The sequence below is a fragment of the Diadema antillarum genome, unplaced genomic scaffold (assembly GCF_040938485.1).
Source record: "Diadema antillarum isolate AM-2024a unplaced genomic scaffold, OU_Dant_1.0 scf00000205, whole genome shotgun sequence".
Taxonomy (NCBI): domain Eukaryota; kingdom Metazoa; phylum Echinodermata; class Echinoidea; order Diadematoida; family Diadematidae; genus Diadema; species Diadema antillarum.
In genome coordinates, this window is record NW_027271094.1 from 1,951,897 (window position 1) to 1,975,864 (window position 23,968).

The 23,968-nt window shown below is 38.2% G+C and overlaps 1 protein-coding gene across 1 annotated transcript; it reads left to right on the forward strand.

Moving 5' to 3' along the window:
- Positions 1-8,339: 8,339 nt before the first annotated feature.
- Positions 8,340-15,120, forward strand: LOC139724037 (uncharacterized). The gene is made up of 6 exons (XM_071635235.1): positions 8,340-8,658; positions 10,764-11,363; positions 11,580-11,719; positions 12,981-13,061; positions 13,357-13,595; positions 15,024-15,120. The coding sequence occupies exons 1-6, from the start codon at positions 8,448-8,450 to the stop codon at positions 15,118-15,120; spliced, it is 1,368 nt and encodes a 455-aa protein (XP_071491336.1). The 5' UTR covers positions 8,340-8,447.
- The last annotated feature ends 8,848 nt before the right edge of the window (positions 15,121-23,968 follow it).

The window sequence follows — 23,968 nt, forward strand, 5'->3', positions numbered from 1 at the left end:
GTTTCAACATTAGAATTGACAATAGTAACATACGGGATGGAACCAGGGCACTATAACCACAATACTATCCATCAAACATCGCAACACAAAAGTGTAGTTAACGGATAAATCATTCCTCCAATAATAGTGTACACACGTATAGTCATATTCGATGTGCACATATATGACAATATCATTTCGTGACAAGATATCAAATGACAACTCCCGCCCTTGTATTCTAATAGGTACATGTATTTACGATAGACCTCAATTAGCCATGAGACGGGGTGATAATAGAATGTCTCCCACTCTGAGTCTTATCAGCGTCTAAAGATAGATAAATTGTATAAAATCATTGTAATTGATTTCCTGTTTGTTTCCGACTTCAATTCTGCAGGAGCCTCAAAAATGTTTTATCTAAATTGTGTTTGAAAGGATCTTCACTCTTCTCAACTCAATCTTCGATGTTTTATGAAAATGCTCCACGTATAAATTGTACTTTATAATTATGATTCAATCGATGTAATTAATTCAAACATGTACTCCTGAGTAGCAAAACATGATTTGGACTAGGAGAAGGCCTTCCGACACACCTGTTTCCTTCTTCATTTCTCCAGTGTGCTCTGACTTGTATGTAGGATTGAAAGATACAGGCATCTTACACCTCATGCACATTTTACCATGATTTACTTCCGTGTTTTCATAAAGTGATGATGTGACGTATTCTAGTAATTGTAGAGGGGACGATTATAGCGGTGAAAATATGATTACCGGGATTAAGATTATTATCTTCGTGTGTATTGTAATCACTATGATAATGTTGATTTACAAGTCTAGTGGAAGGAAAACAATAACGCTAGACATGATAGAATATTGACGATAACAACAGTGATAATCATGTACAAGAAGAATCGAGTGTTTATTCAAACTTGTGCATTGCAAAACTCATGATCACAGTATAATACAAATGTAGTTTCAGCCTATAATGTAAATGGTATTAAAAAAACTTGATTAGACTTTTACACAGAGAAATTAGAGCTATCAACCCCAGACATGTTTGGATTCAGTAAATTTAGTAATGTTCTTTAGAAGAACACTTCAATGAAGTTGATGTTTTGGATGGCTCATATTGACAGCGTTTGTCATACAATATCATGTAACATCGGTGTTATTAACAAAGTTAAATCTAATTTTCCCACCCCCATCCTCTTAATGTTATATACAGCTTTAAGCTTATCTTATCTTTATTATGGTATCATATCTTTTGGGAACACTAATTCAACTTACATGGTATTTTGATTATAGACTGTCACGTCTCCAGAAAAAAAACAAACCCGCATAATTTGCAACGTATCTTTGAGATCTCACACCGATGTTTTATTCTCTGAAAACAAGATTCTTAAAGAGAGCTGGTCTTATTATTATTTCTTGGTGAAACTATGTACAAACTCAGCAATAATTCATTACCTCCCATTTTCACTTACATATTTGCGAGAAATCACATCTTCCATAAGTACCCAACTCAGCACTCTTATGTATTCCATTTGCCCCTAACTATAATAGGACTATTTTCACACAATGTACATTTATATTTGCTGGACCCAAATTTTGGAATACAAATTTGTAGTCTCTTTGATAATTAAAAGCGGCTCCAGGTTTAAATTCCTTAAAAATTGATTTGAAGAAAAACAAATTATTTACAAAACTTCCTCTGAGTCTCATCATCAAACTGCAAAAGAACCGGAACTAACTGTATGTTCTTTCCAAACTGACCAATTGCTCAGTGACTCCGACCATCCATTAAAGGAGACCTCCGGATGATTTTCAGACTTTTACATTTGAACAACTGTAAATCAGTTATACTGAGTACAGAGGTTCAGAATTTATTGTGATTGGGATTAGGAATAAGAATGTTTTCAAAATTTATAACAAATTACAATGAACAAGGAGGGTGACATGGCAACCTCACCATAAGAATGCACGAGTTGGGGCTCAAGGAAGCAGAACAAAAGAAGGCATGCATAGATTTTACACAGTTGAACTTGCTAAGCAAGCGCTAATGCACTGCTACATTTCTTAAATATAAGGCTCTTATGTCATCAACTCTGTTCAGTGTAATTTGCTTAAGATTTTGGAGCATTGGTTTCTCTGCTCAAGGACCACAATAAATTCCACAATTCTGTACACAGAGTTGTTGATTACGTACACTGTACTACATGATGTGAAATTATGAAAATCGTCTGAAATGCCCGTTTAATTCTTGTCTTCTTATAGTCCTATGCCTTCGAACCACGTAGGCCTAAATATACTTTCTCTCATTCTCTCTGTTTCTCCTCCTCTAAGTATAGTACAGCTGTGGTAGATTTGTCTAGGATTTTTTGTTGTTGTTAGGGTTAGTTAGGTTTCCAAGCCTTAGTTTGCTTTGTAATTCCGCTCCTTATGCATACCAGTATATCAATCATTTGCAGTTGCATTACATGAGGGAGAACTGCACCCTACAAGCATTGCTTTTTAGCATTCCACCCCATTTTCAGCATTTCCGTATACTTTGAATATTTTGCAAACTCAATCGTTTATTGTACATTGTAATGTAATTTGCGCATTCAACTTCTGTAAACAAATATATATGTTTCTGTTGAAAATATTTAAAAAATAATTAATGAAAATGAATGAATGAGAGTTTGGAGAAAATATGACAATCCGTTCAAAAGTAATGAATTTCCAAAGATTCCAATTTGCTTAAATCAATGTGCTGCCATGGCTGGACAGGGAAGGCTACAACAGTAGGTGGTGTCTTAATTGTGCAGTGTATGAGGAAATACAAAGAAAATTCCATAAGAATTATTTCTTTTTAAATTAAAATCACACATTCCCTTGACTTTTAACTGACATGTTATGCAGGGGTAACATCATTTGTCTCCTTGGAATAAATTGCAAGTCAAGAACTCTTTCATTATGCCAGAAAATTGGAAATGTGCAGAATTTTCTTTATAATTCTTTTCAGAACAGAAAGAGAGAACTTCAGGATAAGCAAGTTTCAGCCATAATCATTATGATAAGGAAGTAAACAAAAAAATGAGATGAGTCTTTTCCCATATACAGAATAGCCTCGTAAATATTTGGATGTCTTAGATTAATGTAACAAAGTGATGTCGATATTCATAAAGCTTTTGATCTCTACAAAATGACACAACTATACTTTATAATGCCAGACTAAGGTGTGTCAACGAAAATACTAAAATTACATCAATTATATTTGCTTTCAATTTCGTACCGCAGCATTGTTCTCATGAAAAGCAAGATACAAGACAATAAATGGAAAATACATACTCAATATGCATGATTTTGTGGTTTTAAACACATTGAATTCTATGATCTATGTTATCAATTTACGTTGGTGTATATGTGTGTGTGTTATCATTATGTATATCGTCAGAACCCCAAGCTATGCAAGTATTGCATTGCGCATGTGTAGTGTTGTAAGTCATGATAATTAGAGTCAGTTGCATTTTTTTTTTTTTTTTTGGTACTTGGGCGGGTATGTTGGTCATGGCATAAATGACGTAAATGTAGTTTGTCGTACGTTGTATATCAGACTGCGCAGACACATTATTATTTTCTACAATAGGTGCAGCTGGTTTTCCCCGGAGAATTCACTGTACAAAAAATGAATAAGTGCGATGCCTAGACGAGTATAGATACAATGATGATACACATGTACCAATACAATACAAAGATACAAAGAGAAATGATTTATGACTGATGTTGCATGATGACAGCAATTCGTATTGAACAAAATCTGGGTACCCCACAAGTAGATTTATTGTACTCTCTCTCTCTCTCTCTCTCCCTCTCTGTCACACATACAATGGTATGCTCATTTAGGCCTTCTCAATTCGAGGCATAACACTATAACATCATATAATACACAATGGATTCTTCTTTCTTTCTTTTTTTAATCTAAGGCAGTCCCAACACTGTTGCATTCGGATGTAGCTGACAGAGTGTATTTTTCTAATTGCAATTATTTGTCATTTTCTCCTTATCATTACTAGTATTCTAAACAATCAACCCACGCATCATTCTTTTGTAGTACACACAGCAAACGTGTTCCAAACTTTTTGTTTATCCATGATATAGTTTTATGATACCATGAAATCATTTTTGTAAACAAATTGCGCAACTTTTACATAATGCCTCTTGTTAAATTTCATCATTGCCACGATTGCTACCTGTAGAATGATTTTATCACAAACCTATAATTTCTGCAATATAAATTTCTTTTAAATATGGGAAATACACTTAAGATTTGTTGGTATGCCAGTGAGAAACTTATTAGGTGATGACATTATTCCTTAAATAAAGTTAATTATGTGATTATGTTGTTTTTTACGAGAATTGTGTTGCCATTTAATTCAATTGATTGCATGTGTAGCCTGTTCTTGATTTCATTGTCACAGTGACCGGGTATTATGATGCCTAATCGAGTGTGACACATGCAGTGGTTAAATATGGACACAAACAGACTTGTTTTGTACTGAAAAGCACTATGATTGAATTTGATGACTGTAATACACACTGTATAAAATGTGCGCAGCATACCAACTAGTGTGTTATACATTTGCAGACCCATAACACATTCAGTGAATTCTACCAAAATAGGCATCACCAATTCACAATAATAGCACTATTTTTTCCTCTTTTATCTTTAGGGAAAGCAGTCACATCGCTCATGTGTTTGGGAAATTTGGTTGTATATCATTACAAAAGCAATCATTTGCATTTTGTTTCTTATTCTAAAACCATGAATCTCAGTACATTTCATTCGCACTACACACAGAAAGAAAGGTGTCAAAATTCTTCTTATCAATCATACCGTAAGATTATTTCTTTTCTATAAGAGATCAGGTAACTGTAACAACCTCCCCTTGTTGGTGCTATCATTGCTGAACTATAACTACACTGTAGTATGATTTCATCCGAAACATTATTTTTCCTGTTCCACTCTGCATTTGATACTGCATTTAATCATGCCATCAGAGACTTGCAAGAGGCCGATGACACCTTACTGCACCTCGATAATATAATTTACACGTTTGTTTGTTATTCAGCTATACGCGAAGCTGGTCTTCCATGGGGTCCAGTTGGATGTTATTGTGAATGATACCGATATCATAAATATGTTGTTAATGTACCAAATTTGACAGTCCAGAACTCTTCCACAGTTGGCAGATGAGATAAAGATGATCAAAGTTGTGTTTCTTTGATTTTCATTCATTCATTCATTCATTCATTCATTCATTTGTTTTTCATTTCCAACAAAAACATATAAATATATTACAAAACTTGAATACAGTGCATAAATTTCATCATACAAAGTAAAGGATAAATTTACAGAAAACTTGTAGGTACTTTTACTCTAGTCATAACTGTCAAAATAAAACAAATTAGGGTTTTTCAATGCAGTCTGTCTTTGTAACTTTATAATCCTTCGATCACCTACAAAACAACCTACAAATTTACAAAGTTGATGATAACATTTAGATTCTGTTTTTTTTTTAATCGTAAAATTGAAAGCTTAATTCTCATCGAAGAATCTTAATTCTTTAAAAGCCAGTTTAAGAGTAGGTAGAGGTATTTGCTGTCCTCCCCCCAAATGTTTAACTTTGTTTTACTGAGAATAAGGGGTTACAGTTCTATAAGGGTCGTTAATCCAAAAATGAAATAAGGGTCGTTATTTCGAAAATGAAAATAGAAAAATAACGAACTTTATTTCATTTTTCAGTGGTCGTTGGCTCAACGTTGGGCCACTGTCGTACGCTTGTCACTGACGCACGGTGGATACAATTGGTTGGCTGTCTTACGTTGGGTCAACGTTGACAAAAGTCGAAACGTAGAAACGCTGGCTCAACGATGGGCTACTGTCAACGACTGTCTTGGACCCCGTTTACAGTGCGAGGCTCGGCCGCGGCTCGGCCGCGGCCGTGCCCAGCCCCGCTTCAGTGTAAACGCGCAAAAGGCCAAATGCGAGGCCAAAATTGGCCTCGCATTTGGCCTCGCTCTGGAGGTGGTCTCGGCCGCGGCCGAGCCGCGGCCGAGCCCGGCCTTTTCTTGGTGTAAACGCAAACTGGGCCAAATGCGCGGCCAATTGCGCGGCCAATTTTAGTCTGGCTTCCAAACCCTCTGCCTGTATCTTTCGCTATTCAGGATATTAACCCCCTCAACGTCGAAAACTAGTATAGTTTAAGGTGGTTTTGTCCTGCAAAGGATTCTTTCCTTCGGCAAAGGCCTTTGCCCGAACGGCGACTTCGTCGCCACGGAATTCATTTGGCAAAGAGTCTGAAAACCAGACAATACCAAATTGCATTTGTTTACAAGCAGAGCGCCACTACGACAAAATATTGAAAGGTTTGAATCAAAAGCGCGGCCGAGCCCGGCAGTGTAAACGGACAAAATTGCGGGGCCCAGCCTCGCAATTGAGGCTGGGCTCGGCCGCGGCTCGGCCCAGCCCCGCACTGTAAACGGGGTCTTACTGTCGATATTGGTTGGCTATCCTACTTTAGGCTAACGTAATCGGCGATGGTGGGTATATATAGGGTCAAAGTCGATGACCGGATTTTACAATATTGTGGAATATAGTAATTCATTTGTGTATAAGGTATGGTTAATGTTAGACCAATCTCGTTATGCTTGATATTTGAATAATTGTGAAAAATGTTTGTGTGATATGACATAATAAGAATCGAGTTAGTGTTGGTCCAACGAGGTGACGTTTGCACGGACTAGAATAAGATTAATAATGTAGAGAGTTGGGGTGGCATTATGATAGTAGTATGACGTTGGTCTAAAGTTGGGATAACGTGATAACAAGGTGGGGGAATGTTTGGTAGAACGTTGGTGTAACGTTATATATCGATCATGAATATTAGTATGAATTGAAAGAATTCTAAATCGAAAGTATTTATGCTGGGATTAAACTTTGAACTGTGTTAGAAAAATTCTAACATTATTGTTAAGTTCTTCACAATTTGAACTTGTGTTATGAAAAGCTATTTTCATATTTCAATCGGCCCAACAGTGTAATCTAGTTGTTAACAATTTCTTTCATGTAAAGCATTACAAATACGTGTCTCTTGATAATGGGCATGGTAAAATTTGCTATCAGCTAGAAAAAGGCTGTATATAGTTTTAATCGATATAGGATGTAGGCATTTAGGAATAGGGTAAGTTAAATATGTATTTGTCAAGATTCTACCAGTAGATCTCGATACCCATTGCTTCATTAATCGTGCAATTTTTGTTGGTTTAGGTGGCAACTGCCCAGATAGTATAATACTACATTTGCCAAACGTCAGAAACATGACGTTGGTCCTTCGTCTTTTTGGCTATCGGGCCAACGTTGGCTCAACACTGAAAGATCGACGGTGGGCCAACGTTGACCCAACGCTGAAAGATCGATGGCGGGCTAACGTTGGTACAATGTTTAGCCAACGTTCTCAACCGGGATAGGATTCTCATTATAGTATTTTCTTTTCTTTCCTGTACACTATCAATCAAAGTTTCACTGTTGTGCGAATATTGTAAGTTTTCTTTTTAGAATTAGGCCTATATTATCTGGTAAGGAATTGCCCTTTTAGTGACATTACCACGAACAATGTTTACACGAACGGTGAGGACAGGAACCGTAAGCACTGTTGCAAGCTGGTCAGCATCAAGGAAGAAGACATTTGAAAAGCCATGAGATAATTATTATACAGTTTATGTTGCTTGTCGTTTTGTATTTCTTAAACATGAAAAGTGTGCATGCCTGAGTTTGAGCTCGACCAGTGCGACGAAAATCATCAGGTTTTTTATCGAATTCAAAAGGCTATTTATCATAACTTCAGCATTACACACGACCAAATACAGGTATCATCTAACTAGCCGAAAGAAGAAACAGATGATGTATAATGTCATTTGTTTGTGTGTGTGTGTGTGCGCGTGTGTGTGCGTGCGTGCGTGCACTGTTGAAAAGCTCTTCACATTCAGGCAGTGAGGAAATGAAACCAAGCATGTTATTTCCATTCCGGTTCTTAAGTCACGTAAGTTCTGGGAATACCCGTGTACCGAGGATCCCTCGGTGTCATTAATTGATACATTACAGCTGACTGAAGGTCAATGGAATGGGTGTTCCGCGAGAAACGGGTATCATGATTGACAGCAGAATATTTTTCGTCAGTGAGGGGTTTCATTTTTAAATCCGTGTGCAGTACTATTAGATGTAGTGCAATGTCATATTTACGCTTTTTTTTTACTTGCGCAGGAGCAGTGTGTATCCCATAGCCCATAAAGATCCGTAGCACGAACTACGATTTTATCTTTATTTTAGCTTACTTCATTGACGGCAAACAAGAGACTAACACAAGCCCAGGTAGTTGAAAACTAAGCAGTGCATTTACAGGTACAGGTGAGAAACTGAACGTCCAGACATGGCCGGTATTGAGGGAGCACGACCCGCAAATCGACGACGAATGCATGGCGTCCGTGGGACTGTGAGACAGATGTGGAAGCATTGCGTGACAATTAATGTTGAGGCACACGACTATCGTGGAGACAGTGCTCGGATGGACCGCCGTAGCTCCAGGGCAGTAGGGAGGGTGATGAGTGCCGAAGATGACTTCAATGACTTCATCCGTAGAAGTAGGGATTCCATCCTATTACTCGTATCTATACTTTAAAGACGGCAGACTCGTAACTGATCACTCTGTTTACAGAAAATAGAATAGGATTAAAATAAGAAGCTTCTGTTGCATTTGGAGTTTTGGGCAAAAGTTATAATGTTGTTGTTGTTTGCTTGTGTCTTGTGTGTGTGTGTGTGTGGGGGGGGGGGGGGTCAGAGGGTTCGAATTAACACCTGTTGATGAGTATGGTTGTTTTGACTCGTATAGCAGTTCGTAAAGGCATTAGTGACCGAGCCATTAAATTTCCGCGTTTTTTTTTTCATTATATCATTTTGGCCGCTGAGGACAACACAAGGGGAATATGATACGACAGAAAACGGATTTCAGGGACAAAGAAGGGAATACCTGAATAGGGAAAAGTTGATAGAAGAGAAAAGATGTGGTTAGGGTTAGGGTATAGGAGTTCGGAGCTGTATGCAAGAAAAATAAACTAACTTTACCTATAATAAAATAATAATTCAAGAATATACCCATTATTATGATTTGTGGTATGAAATAGATCGGTGAGCAAAAACAATGGCTGGCCTGAGACTATACCCATCCAAAGGAGACCAAATTTAGTACTGCCTGTGTGTGTGTGCGTGCGTGCGTGTCTGTGTGTGTAACAGGGGTCCAAGTTGGCTTTGATATAAAATGTAAAATCAGACAAACAGAATACTAAGAAATTAGAAAGTTATGAAATCATGAATGTTAAATCTCTCTACAAGCGTTGAGAAGTATATGACGAAGTGCTACATAGCCAGTAGTGCAATATTGGTCAACGCATCACAAACACACGGGTGATGTTCGTGATTCCGAAGGTTCACAATTCCGAAACACAAATTCCCTGTACCTCCGTTGATCCGAAGGTTCGTTGATCCCAAAATGAAATTAGATTCTTCCTTCCGAAGGTTCGTTATCCGAAAATGAAATAGGGTTGGTTATTCGAAAGGTTCGTTCATTTGAAAAAGAGAAGCGTCGTTACTCCGAAAGGTTAATCTGAAAATGATGAAAGTTCTTAATTAGAACATTGTTATTGTATTTATCCACTTAAACGAAAAAGACAATGACAATTTTTCTTCTTTTCTTTTCTTAAAAAAAAAAGAAATTAGATTAAAGGAAGCGCGGGCCCCATCCCACCCCCATCAGCCACTGAATTTCTTTAAAACCCTTTATAAATTCTTCACTTTCAACTGTAATAACTTGAAAAGATGATGCTGCTGCTTTAAAAGTTATTACTAGTCTAGGATCAAATTTGCTTGCAGAATATGCACAATTTCAGCTTTATAATCTGATAATCCCTTATTGTATTTGCTATGGAGTTGTACACCTCGTGTTTTGTCCCATACATTGCACAGAGCACAGCTTGGTGATATTAAGCGTTTGAATAGGCCCTAAACTTCAAAGTTTCTTTTTTCGTAAAACACTTTTCCAATGTGTATTTGCGGTCTATCATTAAGATAGGTTATAGGGAAAGTCCATGTACTGAATTATACATCATTTTAAAGCTTATGATAGAGTCTGCGCTTTCAGAATTTGCCCTTAAGAAAGGTTCATGTCTGACGACTTATTGATGGTTTTGTGATGCAGAATGTAAACTTAATGGCCCGAATTCACGAAGGTGGTACAATCTTTGTCCATGGTTTAAACCATGGACAAACGTCGTATTGTGCGCCAAGTGTCGCATGGCCTATTTCGTTACGAAATCAGTCATTTCGAAAAGAAATAATCATTTCGTCAACGAAATGTTAACATTTCGTAAAGAAATGAACATTTCGTCGACGAAATAGGCCATGCGACACTTGGCGCATCATACGTTTGTCAATGGTTAAAACCATGGATTGTACCACCTTCGTGAATTCGGGCCTGGGACTTCAGTACCCAATCAAACTAGCTTATGTGTCAGAGAATGTCTTATTTGTACGTGATTGATGATGGTTGATTATTGTAAATCACTGTTTTCAACAGAGCATGTCACACCAAATCTATCACTAATAATCAATTCACTATACCGTAGTCACTAACCACTGATAATTGTGGTCAATAATCATACATATTGCACAAATTTTGCCATTGTTCTTGCAGGGGATCGGGTGATCATGGTTCTCGAGAAGATTTCAGATTTGCCGGAGCATAAGCAGAAAGGAAACTGTAAGTGGAGTGTGTTTGACGTGCAACGTGACATCACAACAACCCCACGTCCTGATGCCTTCTCTTCACCAGCTGCCTATATGGACATGACGGCTGACCAGCTGCAGGTTCCCGAGGGCCGAAATCGGCTGCAAACAGCTAAACTCCTCGCATTCATCCGACAGATACTGTCCGTGTGGATCGAGGTCGATCTCGACGCATTTATCGAACACTGGCGCCGCAGAGCTACTGGCTTCTCGGAAGACGTAAATGCAATGCGTCGCTTTGTCGATGACTACCTCGCTGGAGTTTACGGTGAATTCTCCGACGGGAAATTGAAGCTGTTCCAAGGCTTCGACGAAGAGGAAATTAAAGACGAAATGAAGCGAAGATTTTCTGCCTGTAGGGGGCAGCAGCCTCGAAATCGACAGATAATCGACATCATCGAGGGCGTATATGTGGTAGAAACTTCAGAAGACATGGAGTCCATCTTGGATCGTATAGCGGCATCCAGAGAAGACATTGTTGCTGTTGATTGCGAGGGACTAAATTTCGGTAAGTTTTGCGGATCGATGTTGACTAGTCATTCCACCCTCGAAATAAAGCAAAGGTAGTTCCTCAACAGTTGTACATGGTATAAGGGGCTTATCTGACAATGTATAATGTTCCCGCAGAGCAGATGTAATGACACGAATATTTGTATGAAACACTGTTAAAATCAAGCTGTCGAATACATACTGACCAAACTTACAAAATGTTATTCTTTTCAAGGTGATCCAGATCGAACCATAACTCTTCTTCAGCTTGCAACCATGGATGGTCGTGTATTCATTTTCGACATTAAGAAGAACCCAGACCTTTTACAGTCTGGGAAACTAAAACAGCTCCTAGAGGATCCTAACACCATCAAGGTAGGTGGAGTGCTTTACACTGTGGTTCTATGTCAGTTTTCGTTGAGAGACAAAATACGTCACGTTGTTATCAGCAGTAAAGTGAATCAGTTGCTGTAATTTATCAGTTGATAAGAGCAATCTCATTAATTTAATAAGACGGTAGCGTATGTGCCTTCCAATCGAATGGCTCGGGTTCGGGCGCGGGTTCGAATCCAAATGAGTTTTAACCAGCAATTTTGTGTGCCTGTATAAAGGCTGAACACTCTGTCCATCGGGTAGGACATAAAATGGAGGTCCCGTGTATGAGAGAGTCACAACTCATGCACCTAAAAGATCCCGCTTCATTCATCCACCTCAAAGACCAAGGTGCATAACGCGATAAAATGGTCCACCCAAAGTACTCACAACTAGACCCTATACCAGTTAGTGCAGCTGATTAAAGAATACCCAGCCATCTTGTCAGATGAAAAATATAACAACAACAATGAACTATGAATTACGAGATCCCCGCTTCGAATCTGCTGGCTGCAATGGTTGTGTCCCACTCAAGGCACTTCATCGTTATTGACTAATTCTTTGCTTTAAAGTATTCATTGACTGATTTGCATCCACGTCAGAAAAAAACAATATTATTCAGTCATTTTCAATTCATCGTGAAATAATGATGACAACTTCCTGTCATAGAGGAAAACAATGAGGACCCTGTCGGCCCATTTAGTCATTATGATTAGACGATACTTGCAGCCATCTTATTTTGGCCTCATGTTGATTGTTCAATTTTAAGGATGTAAGTGTTTGTTTTTTTCTCAAGCCTGTGCTGTTGATTGTTAGAAAGCCATCGAAACTCAGTATTTTTTTTTTTTGGAGAAAACTCGCAAGTGTCGGGCTTTTATATTCATGATTAATTTTGTCCGCCACTTTCTACACCACCTTGAAAATAATATTTAGGAGGAAAACAGTTCGCAATTTTTTCTCCAATCTTAACAATAGCATAATCGTGCTGGGTAGGCCTACTGGTTTCAAGCGGTGTTGTGTTAATGAGCTAAATGTAATCGGATATATTTTTATTCACTGTCGTTTGAATGATGTTTATCTTTTCTTAATTTACTTTCGGGTTTGAGCTGTTTTCAGTTGTTTTGTTTTTTATGTTTTTTTTTGCAGTTTTTTTTATAGTTTACTTATGAAAAATAATGTGAAATGTAACTGTCGTTTTGGTGGTGCCAAATGTTGCAGACTTGTAGATTGACTACCCTTCATCCCTTCATTCTCCCTATCGAAGGTCATTCATGACTGCCGCAACGACTCGGCAGCTCTCCGAGCTAACTTCGGCATTAAGCTGGCTGGTGTTTTTGACACATCGGTAAGATAGACCATCGGACATTTTGGTATAGCCATACAAAGAGTTGACGTCTGTACACATGTGTTTGTTCTGTGGTTGTCACCATGGGAGGTACAAATGTACAGCAGCAATTTGCATTTGCTTGGATTAATTACGGCACCTAATTACATGTGATACATTGTAGTTCAAAATATCAAAACAACCACAGGAATCTCCCCAATTTAGGCCAGATTGTGAAATCTTCTTAATGAAAAGTTGTTTTTGTTATGCAATAATTATATGTACATCCACACTTCATTTATCTCTGTCTGACCAGGTTGCCTACTCGACGATCATGGAGCAGTGCAATAAGATTGGAGGACCCTATCGCATCGGACAAAAGGCGATGTGTAGCGTTCTTGGGGAAGACACAACCTTCAAAGATGATGCCATCTTTGAGAGGATGACGAGCGATAAGCAGTTTTGGGCACGGCGCCCTCTGACGGCTGACATGAAAAATTACGCTGCCGCTGATCCAGCTTGTCTCGTCCCTCATGTGTATCAGACCCTGGATGGGTAAGGACACTGCACTTAAAGGAGAATTAACGCAAATATACATGTGATTGAGTGAATGCATGCAATATCAAGCCCCGTCTTTACAACAGACCTTCCAGGGCGTTCTCTGGCGAAGAATCACCCCGTGTTTACATTACTCAGATTCCATAAACACGGGTTGGACGCCGAGTGCAGCTCAAAAACCTTCTCCGGGGAGAATACCCTCTTCTTGGCCAATAACATTACACATAATACTCTAAAAATGGAAGCATTTGACATTGTGCACGGACATTTATACTGATACAGGCATGTGGGCCCTAATCTACCTAGGCGTTTGAATTAGGCTTACTGGGTTTTTTTTCTTCTTAAAATACATGTAATTATGTTTACCGAGCAAACGCCTTTTATTTCTCTATAAAGTATGTCATGAAAAAAGTCACATGTTTTACAATCAGAGCACGCCTACACTACGATACCGTTCAATCTACAGCACTCGATGAGTGTGAAGACCATAAGGTAACCATGGAGCTACTAACAAAGACGCGCTTTGCAGAAGTCGCTGTGTTTCGCATGGCGTCCAACACATAATAACAGTGAAAGTTCTAGGGTTTGTGTGGCGCAGCGCTGGTCACATCACAACTCCGAGTAAGATTTATCCCGCGAGCGTCTTAACAGACACCTTCTCCGGCGATTTTCCGACGGTTCTCCGGAGGCTATCCCGCGTCTACCCTGGTCGACCGCGGGGTAAAGATTTCTCCGGAGGGTCTCCGCGGAGACTGTCCACAGTGTATAGGCCTAATTGCGTCGTAACAGACACAATCTTCTCCGGAGAACAATTTTCGCCGGAGGCTACCCCGAGGCTACCTGCGTTTTCTTGGCCTGTTAAGACGGGGGTTGTACATCGGTGAAAGTTCGAGGAAAATCGGACAATCCGTTCAAAGTTTTGAATTTTGAAATTTTGTGACGAGACCGCTGGATCAGAAGACTACTACAGATCATGACATCAAATAATCTACTGCGATAATAAAGAAAATATACAGAAAATTCTAAAAAATTCAATTTCTTGTTAAAAGTACACATTTCTTAGACTTGTTACTGACATAATATGACAAGGATAATGATTGTGTTTCTGCTCTTTTATTATGATAGGAAAGTGAAAATGATTATGTTGAATTGTCTTTACGCTTGATTCTTATTCTTGTAATTGACCCCCCCCCCCCCCATGTACACACACACACACACACAATGGGAGGGGGATCAAGGGCAATGGTACAGCACCCCCCTCCCCAGCACGCTTTGATGGGATTCGTTGGGGAGTGTTTTAAGAGCCAAAAGTGTATGTGTGCGCGCGGGCGGGGGGGGGGGGGGGGGATGTTGAAGTCAGTTGGAATACAGGTTATTTCATATTACCTGTCAGTAATTGTGATTTAATGTCGGTTTTACTTGCAGAATGATTAGTCCACTTTGGCGGGTCTACTTCGATGCCGAGTGCGAGGACGCCGTCATGAAAGTGAAAGTGCAAGCAGCCGATCAGGAAGAATTCTAGACCTATTCTCCCTAGAAGTCAGTGACGGCTCATGACCGTAGAGATAGGCCTACTAAGGACACATCTCTATCATGCCCCGGACTGATTTGCGAGCAGAAAACTTTCCGACTGCGTGATGGGATTTATTTATTAAGTAGCTGTTGTTTTTAATGCAGTCACATCCGATCTAACAAAGAGTGTGTATTTGTAAAGACGAATGGATGGGAAATTAACGGTTTAGCACAAATATCTGTAAATTCTAAATACATAAACCAGACACATGTATGCATTATCTGTTATGTTTCTTGTATCGTTTAGCTTACAGGACGATAAGTCCGTTTTGATGGGACTGTATACTTAATTAAAGGGGCATTCCAGACGATTTTCATATTTTAACATCGTGTAGTACATGAATCGACAGCTCCACATATACATTTGTGGAATTCATTGCGGTTCTTGAGGAGAAAAACCAATACTCTGAAAAATCTTACACAGATTACGCTGAACAGTGCTGATAGAAATAGGAGCCTCACATATTTCAGAAACCTAGCCGCGTAATTCCATTATATGTTCATTGTAATTTGTCTTAAATTTTGAAAACATTCTTATTCCTCATGCCAATCGCTATAAATTTTGAAACTCTGTACTCAGTGTACCTAATTTATAAGTGTTTAAATGTAAAAGTCTGAAAATCATCCGGAGGTCTCCTTTAAGGTGCCACGTTCCATCGGTTCACAAGCGGCTTCTTCGACTTGATGAATAACGTGGCTTATTATCATTCCTATAAATCAGACAGTCAAAATTATGCAAATTTGGCAGGGTAGGTAATATAATCATTCAAGCCATAGAAGTTTACTTATACAGATCGATCTTATCAAAGTACAAATTTCCGTGGTTGTTATCTTTCACGCATTTATACTTAGTTTGGTGTTTTATTGATTCTGTAGATTTTTTCGGTGTCACATGACGTTGCTTGTGATACATTCCCATTCAAAGTATACACACTCCTGTCTACATACAGTTATAGATGCTCTTGATTTTTAATGTCTAAGTCAGCATTCTAAGCAAGCTGTAGAAATTAAACAATGCAAGTTGATAGGGCAAAATTGCAGATTTTGACTGTCGTTATGTGTAAGTGATTTAAGATTGGTCACTCGCCTTTAGATTTTTGGTTAGTCACGTGGCGTTGCTTGTGATACATAATTCCATTTAGAATAGAACTGGAAGAGTAATTTTTAACATAAATCCATATTCTCACACGTCTACCCATCAAGTGCACCAAACTCTCCAATGGGATTATCTTGTCTCTCGACGTAAACAGCATCTACTGCAATTAGTTTACAAGGCGTTACATGACATGACACCGTCTTATTTGACCGATAAATTTGAACCCAAGGACGAAATTCGTATTCATTGCGGTCTAATTTCAATTTACACCTTAATATTCCAAGAACAAATTATTGTAAGAGAATGGTTTCATACAGAGGTAGTAGGGAGTTCAATTCACTCCCTTTGTCAATAAAAAAGGCAACCAGTATAGATATTTTCAAGCGATCACTGCAAGAGCACAACTCTTCTTATGTTTGATATAACTCAGTACATGACAGATTACTAATACATAAATTAATGGGAAATGTATATTTTTCAATTTCTTGCTTTCTCCTTTTCTTTTCTTTTCTTGTGTTTTTTTTCTTCTCATTGTTTATAATTTGATTTGTTGTTTAATTGAAGAAAATGTATTACTTTAATTGATACTGGACCCTCCTGTAAAACAGCGGGACCATAATGGTCCTCTTCGCTGAGTGAGGCTATCCAGCCGTATTATTTATGAGTTTTTGTATCACATGATTTGTAATGTTGATTTTTATATTTACGGAAATAAATTTCCATACCATACCATACCATTTCCAAATTCATAAATATCATTAAGATTTTTTTCTTTTTATGTATATGACACCTGTTGTGTTTGAATATAAGTAATTTGATAAGGTTTTTTGGGTCATCTCCGTTTCAATTTGAATGAGCAAAGTATGATGATGATTTACAACTCTATAATTAAACCTTCGTTTGATTATGCAGATGTACTTTATGATTCTGCCCATAAGAAGTATACTGATCGATTGCAGAAATTACAGAACAGAGCGTGGAGAATGATCCCGAGAGTCAGTCCGTATAATGCATATTTCGAATGAGGTTATTCATCAGACACTAAATTGGGAATCCTTAAAGGGACTGTACAGTACTGGTTGAGGTGGGGATTCATGTTTTGAACATTCCTAAGTGAAATATGAAAGAGCATTTTTAAGAAAGATTCAATGTTTATTTGATGAAAATTGGTTTTCAAATGGCTGAGATGTCCAAAAAAGTGATGATAATAATAAAAGGCGACAGGCCACGCCTTTTATTAGGATCTCTTTGTTTCACCTTGATTTTGGATATCTCAGCCATTTCAAAACCGATTTTCATCAAATAAACTTTTGATACCCCTTAGAATTGCATGCTCTTTGACATCTCATAGAGTGGTTTCTGAATATCTTGAAAAACGTTAAAAGCTAAATCCTCACCTCGACCAGAACTGTACACACCCTTTAAAGCATATTTGCTAATGGTATTTAAAACTCTTAATAATTTCAGCGCTCCTTATTTATTGGACCGATTTGACTTTGAATCTCATTATTTTTTACGATCTTATGGAAGATTAACACTGTCAAAGCCTAGAACAGAATGTTGTAGACGCATGTTCATCATACCGTGGGGCATCCATGTATAATACTGTTCCCTTGGATAAAATATCTTCTTCATCATGTAATTCCTTTAAGAAAGCAATAAATAATTATGTTTTACACTGGATGTCATGACTATGATGACGTATTTCTGTATGATTATGTTAACGATAATGTTATATGGGGATTCCTGTGGGTGGAGGAGGGTATATTGGCAGTCGGTATGGGGGAGGGGGGGGGGAGGTACCATTTTCACAAGGTTTTTTTTAAATGTAATGTTGTTTTAGTTGATTTTGTACTGATGTATAGATATTTTGTTACATTATTATGTGAAAGTAAGTTTGTGTATAATCAGTTTCATTGTATGGAGTTTCGATTATTGTAATTTTTCATGTGAAGTCGGACCTCTCGGAAGACCAGCACGACCATGAAGGCCGAGCTGAGCAGGGCAATGATAATTATAATGGGTGTATCAAGTAAGTTCTCTATGTACGTATAACCGAAACTATTAATATTGTCTGAGCTTACATAATAACATTTTGAAACTAAATCAATTATTTAACCTTTAGATTTGATCTCTTATACACTCTTGCTTTTCTCTTTAAAATTCAAAATAAATCTTGTAAAAGAATCTGAATCCTTATTCAGCTGAAGCACATGCGGGGCCCCTTCATGTATGATTAAGCAAGGAGGTACTAGTACCTCCTTGGTGAAAGTAGCAACCAACTGTATAGGCCCTACACACACACACACACACACACACACACACACACACACACACATACACAAACACGCAAGCACGCTTACAATCGCACACACACACACACGCACAGACACTCACATAAAAAAGGCAGGGCTAGCCGTACAAAAACCCATCATGCTCCTTCTCTGTGCCCACGCACGTGAAACCCAAGTGACAAGCATGATATGAGAAACCCATACTTATAGGCCTATCAACTTTTCACATCTCTGCCCTTGGCTGCCTACAAGGGACCCTTGAAGGATGACCCTCGAGTAGCCCTTGCCCAACTCCAACCCAGTTTGCCCACCTTTTACCCATGTTTACCCACGTGGGCCCCATATGGGGTTGTTGGCTGGGTGTGTCCACACGGAGCGAAACTACGAGTGAGGACCTCCCCCACCCCCCCCCCCCCACCCCCCGTGGCTGGTTTCATAAACCCGAAAGATGTCTTGTGGTTCTAATCATCGACTAAACTTTGAGATTGCTAACTTTCGAGACTAATCGAAGCTAATCATCGAGAGTTAAGTTTTAGCGTGTGAACGTATCTTATAATCAAGCGTGTTCTTGTCTGGTTCTGGGAATACCCATGTACACTTGAGAATCCCAACGTTGATTTGATATCTTACGTGTCTACAGTGGCCCAATGAAAACATTGAATGAGTTGTTCCCATGACTGCGAAATGGGCGTTCCCTGAGTATTGAGTTCAATGTGCCATATGGTGAACATCACATAATTTTTCGTCCGTGATCATTTTATCGTCGTGCAGTGCTCTTGGAAGGAGTGCAATACCGTACTGTACCCCTAGTTTGCCGATGTACTGTTTTTCCAGGTGATCCGCAGCAGCACGAACACTCCTCATTTTCTTGATTTTGGCTCTCTTCTTGCATTGATACGGCGAAGAAAGAGACAATCATGGCCAGTTTTACTGGGCAGGTACCACCCGCGGACCGCCAACGAACGCACGGCGTCTGTGGCACTGTCGTACAGGTGATGAGGCAACACGCCACAATTGGTGTTGAGGGACAGGGCTTTCGTGGGGACAGTGCCCGGCTGCAAAAAAAACATGACAATGCATGAAAGAAAACATGACACACAGCATAATAGAGAAAATTATAATCATTACCGTGATTACAGATTAAAAAAGTACACCATACGTGAAATCAAGAACAAGAGCTGGTTTTCGAATGTTTATAGCAATCAGGATCATGTCTATGCCTATGTTAAAGTGCTTCTACTGTTACTAAAAGCATTGAAACCCAACATTTCACTCCCATCCAAAATTTCATTGCATTCTTTAAAGGACAAGTTCACCTTCATAAACATAAGGATTGAGAAAATGCAACAATATTAGTAGAACACATCAGTGAAAGTTTGAAGAAAATTGGATAATCGGTGCAAAAGTTATGAATTTTTTAAATTTTTGAGTTGGAACCGCTGGATGAGGAGACTACTACAGCTTGTGAGTCATATGCGTACAACAGTATAAAGAAAATATAAAAGAAAATTCAACATATTTTCACTTTTTTCGCATAATAAAAGAGCAATTGACTTGCATCTTTCTAAAGGCAGGGGGAATAGTATTACCCATAACATTTATCGGTAACGAGTCAAGGGAATGTGCATGTACATTTTTCAAACGATGGAATTTTGTGAAATTCTCTTTATATTTTCCTTATATTGTTGTACGCATGTGACATCTAAGTTATTCATACACTGCAGTAGTCTTCTCATCCAGCGGGTACTGCACAAAAACTTCAAAAATTCATAACCTTTGAACGGATTGTCTGATTTTCCTCAAACTTTCAATGATGTGTTCTACTAATATTGCTACATTCTCTCAATCCTTATGTTTATGAGGGTGAACTTGTCCTTTAACACCTCTGTGATGTGAGGTCACGGCTCAGATTTCGTTAAAGGCCCACTAACAGCCAATTTACTTTCGTGTGAAAATTCATGATTTGATGACTTTTCTGTTGATGTGAATGGGTGTTCACAGCGCAAATGCTGAAATTGTTAGATCAAAATACATGTATGTTTAAAGTGTGTTTAATCATTTAATTTTAGTTTTTTTCTGCCCTCACTAAGCCCCACTCAAAAAAAAAAAAAATCTGCAATCGTGATGTCCACAGTCTGCGAAAATAAGCATCACAATGTCTAATGGTATACATCTTGCCATAACCAAGTGCACCCCAGCTCACAACAGCAAGACAGCTTTTATGGAATACAGTTCCAAAACTTTTCTTGACAGAAATTCAACATCAGAATATTTTCACAAAGCCAATACTATATTATGATTAAAAGATTATGAGCTTTTATTCCATGAGACTTGTCCAGCTACTGTGTGAATTTCTGCATCAGTCATTGAAAGGTATATGATGACGTGACATTAGACAACTGTGACACGTATTTTAACTGACTTTATAGTTGAAGCAGCAGAAAAGAAAAGAAAGTTGTTGTTTTTTCGGGGGGGGGGGGGCGGAAGTGGGGGTTAGGGCTTTATGGGTGCGCGCAAACTGAAAAAAAAAATAAATGATCAGATATTCGCAAAACAGGTTTTGATCAAACAGTTCCCGAATTTGTGATATGCTGCATCAGCAGAAATCAACATTCTTGGAAGTCAGAAGATATTTAATCTATGTCTAAGTATTAACTTTTTATTAATACAATATATATATTATTTTATACAACTTTTTTATATGTACAATGATAAAATCTGCTTTGCATAGCACTTTTATGACAACTTAGAAAAGTTTGTTAAGTTGTATGCATGGTCCTATTCATTTTGCGATATCCATCAATTTTGACATCAAGATGCAATGTGCTACTTGTTCGTGAATACTTTATTTGATAGGACCTGTGTACATTTGTATCATCAATATTTTGAAGTCGGTTTTGGGGGTGTCATTTAACTGACCGTAATTTAGTGGCTCATGGCTATCATTTTGTAAATTATTGTTAGATATTCCATGGAGCTACGTAGCTCCATGGATATTCCAATCACACTCGATTTAACACTGATGACAACCAACCTGGGTAAGATATTGGCGAGACTTCAGCGAAATGAATTGCGCAATCGATTGCCTCACCGAAATGTATTGCGCAACCGATTGCCTCATGGAGATGTAATGCGCAATCAATTGCTTCAGTGAGATGTAATGCGCAATCGATTACCTCATCGAGGTGTATTGCACAACCAATCACATCATCGACATATTGTTTCAAACAATATTTCATTTCGATTCAATCATCCATCCTTGATTATAATTGAACACTCAGTTATTGTTACTAGCTGCGTGACATTTCAAACATATTACAAAATTTTACAAAGTAATTCTTAGGACTGTCATTGTGTCAATTTCTAATTATTCTACTATACACAAATAATACACTGTAGCTGTTTCACAAATGTACTCCGCAATGATTATTAAAGAATAAAATCAATTCTTGATAATGGGTCAACAAAACCAATATATGTGTAAAATAAACAATACAAAATACACCCATTAACTGCATTCATATACTTGTCTCAGCAGTAAGTAGTAAATAATAGTCAATTATTTTCAAGGGGTCAACAAGAAACCTACATACCAATATACACACATACATACAAAAGCTATACAAAATGTATACATGATCAATGTCTTTATAATCCATACCTATAAATCAACATTACTCCTCCATCGCCCGAATCACCTCATCAACACTTCCCACTCTATAGGCATAAAATCATACTCCAAGTATACCTCACTCCAGCAGATACAAGCGCATAAGCACACACACACACACACACACACACACCACGAACATAGAACCTGTTTACCAACAATCGACCAAACAACAAACATGCACACACACACAATCACACACAAACACACACAAAGAAATTGTAGCTATAGATGTGGAGTTAAGATCACCGTGTTATTGAGTGATTCCATTTCCTGCTGTTCATAGTCTCGCTTCCAGACCCTCTGCTCATACTATTTCGCTATTCAGGATATTGACGCCCTCAACGTCGAAAACTAGTATAGTTTAAGTTGGTCAAAGTCCAGTTGGCAAAGGGTCTGGAAACCAGACTATGCTGTTCAAGGCCAGCGTACCTCGTATCATTGCTTATTTCCTTTCTTCTTCTCGACTTTCTAACATTCTTTCTGTAATTTCTCTTATCAATGGGGGAGTGTTCTGTTCCTACTAATCGATAATTGACAAATAATTTCACCCGAGATCCCGTATTTCTTATCTAAAGCCAAAAAGATTCCCTAAAATCAGACAGGAAATTGGCAACATATCACGAATCATTTAGTGATATGTTGCCAGTTTACGGCTTGGCTGCAAAAATGCACACTGCGCTGTACTATGTACAAGTACTACGGAAGAGACAGCGCTGAACCCGGGCAGCAGCTGAGCACATGATGTCATGGCAAGTCAAGCGATTTCTTCCAAATACAAATTAAGGAGTTCGTCGGTACTCTCGGGTTAAAGCTCTTCGCTGGTACGTAGGCGAAAATTGCAGTCTCCATGTCTATTCACGCTATCAACAACAACAAAAAATCACTTTTATTGCCGCACATGCCCTGTATGAAAACTGTTCTGTTCTGACTATTTCACTCTATCATAATGAAATACAAAATCGGACATACTTAAAGCCAAATAAATTATGATTTCAAATTGTTAATTTTCCATTTTCCAACACCGATTCGGCAGAGATTAACCCTAACCCAAAGAGCAACGTAAATTGAGTGAAAGCGGCAACATTGGAAAAATACATCAGTGAAAATTTGAGGAAAATCGGACAATCAATGCAAAAGTTATGAATTCAAAGTTTTTGGTGTCGGAACCACTGGATGAGGACACTACTAGCGGTTTATGACGTATGTGTGGACAACATGAAAAATAAAGAAAATTCCACAACAATTAATTTTTCATGAAAAAATACACATTCCATCAACTTGATACTGACATAAGGGTGGCAATTCCCCCCCCCCCGCTTTCTGAAATCGGTTAGACAAGTCCTCTTTCATTATGCTAGAAATTTGAATTTTATGTGGAATGTTCTTTATATTTACATTATATTGATGTTCACACATACGTCATTACCTCTAGTAGTCTCCTCATCCAGTGGTTCTGTCTTTATGAGACTACATCTGAAATTGTAAGAAAGCTTAGCAATTTACATATTTTTGATATAAAGAGTAAATCCGCATTTATTCAACAAGACGAGGGAATGGAGATCATAGAATTAAAGGCTTGAGGCGTTACGCACTGAAACTTGTTCATAAAACATGACCAAAAATAGCCAACACAATGACTTCAGTACCCAAGCAAACTAGACTTATGTGTTATTGATTGATGATTGTTGATTGTTGTAAATTACAGCTTTCAACAGACCCTGTGGCATAAAAAAAA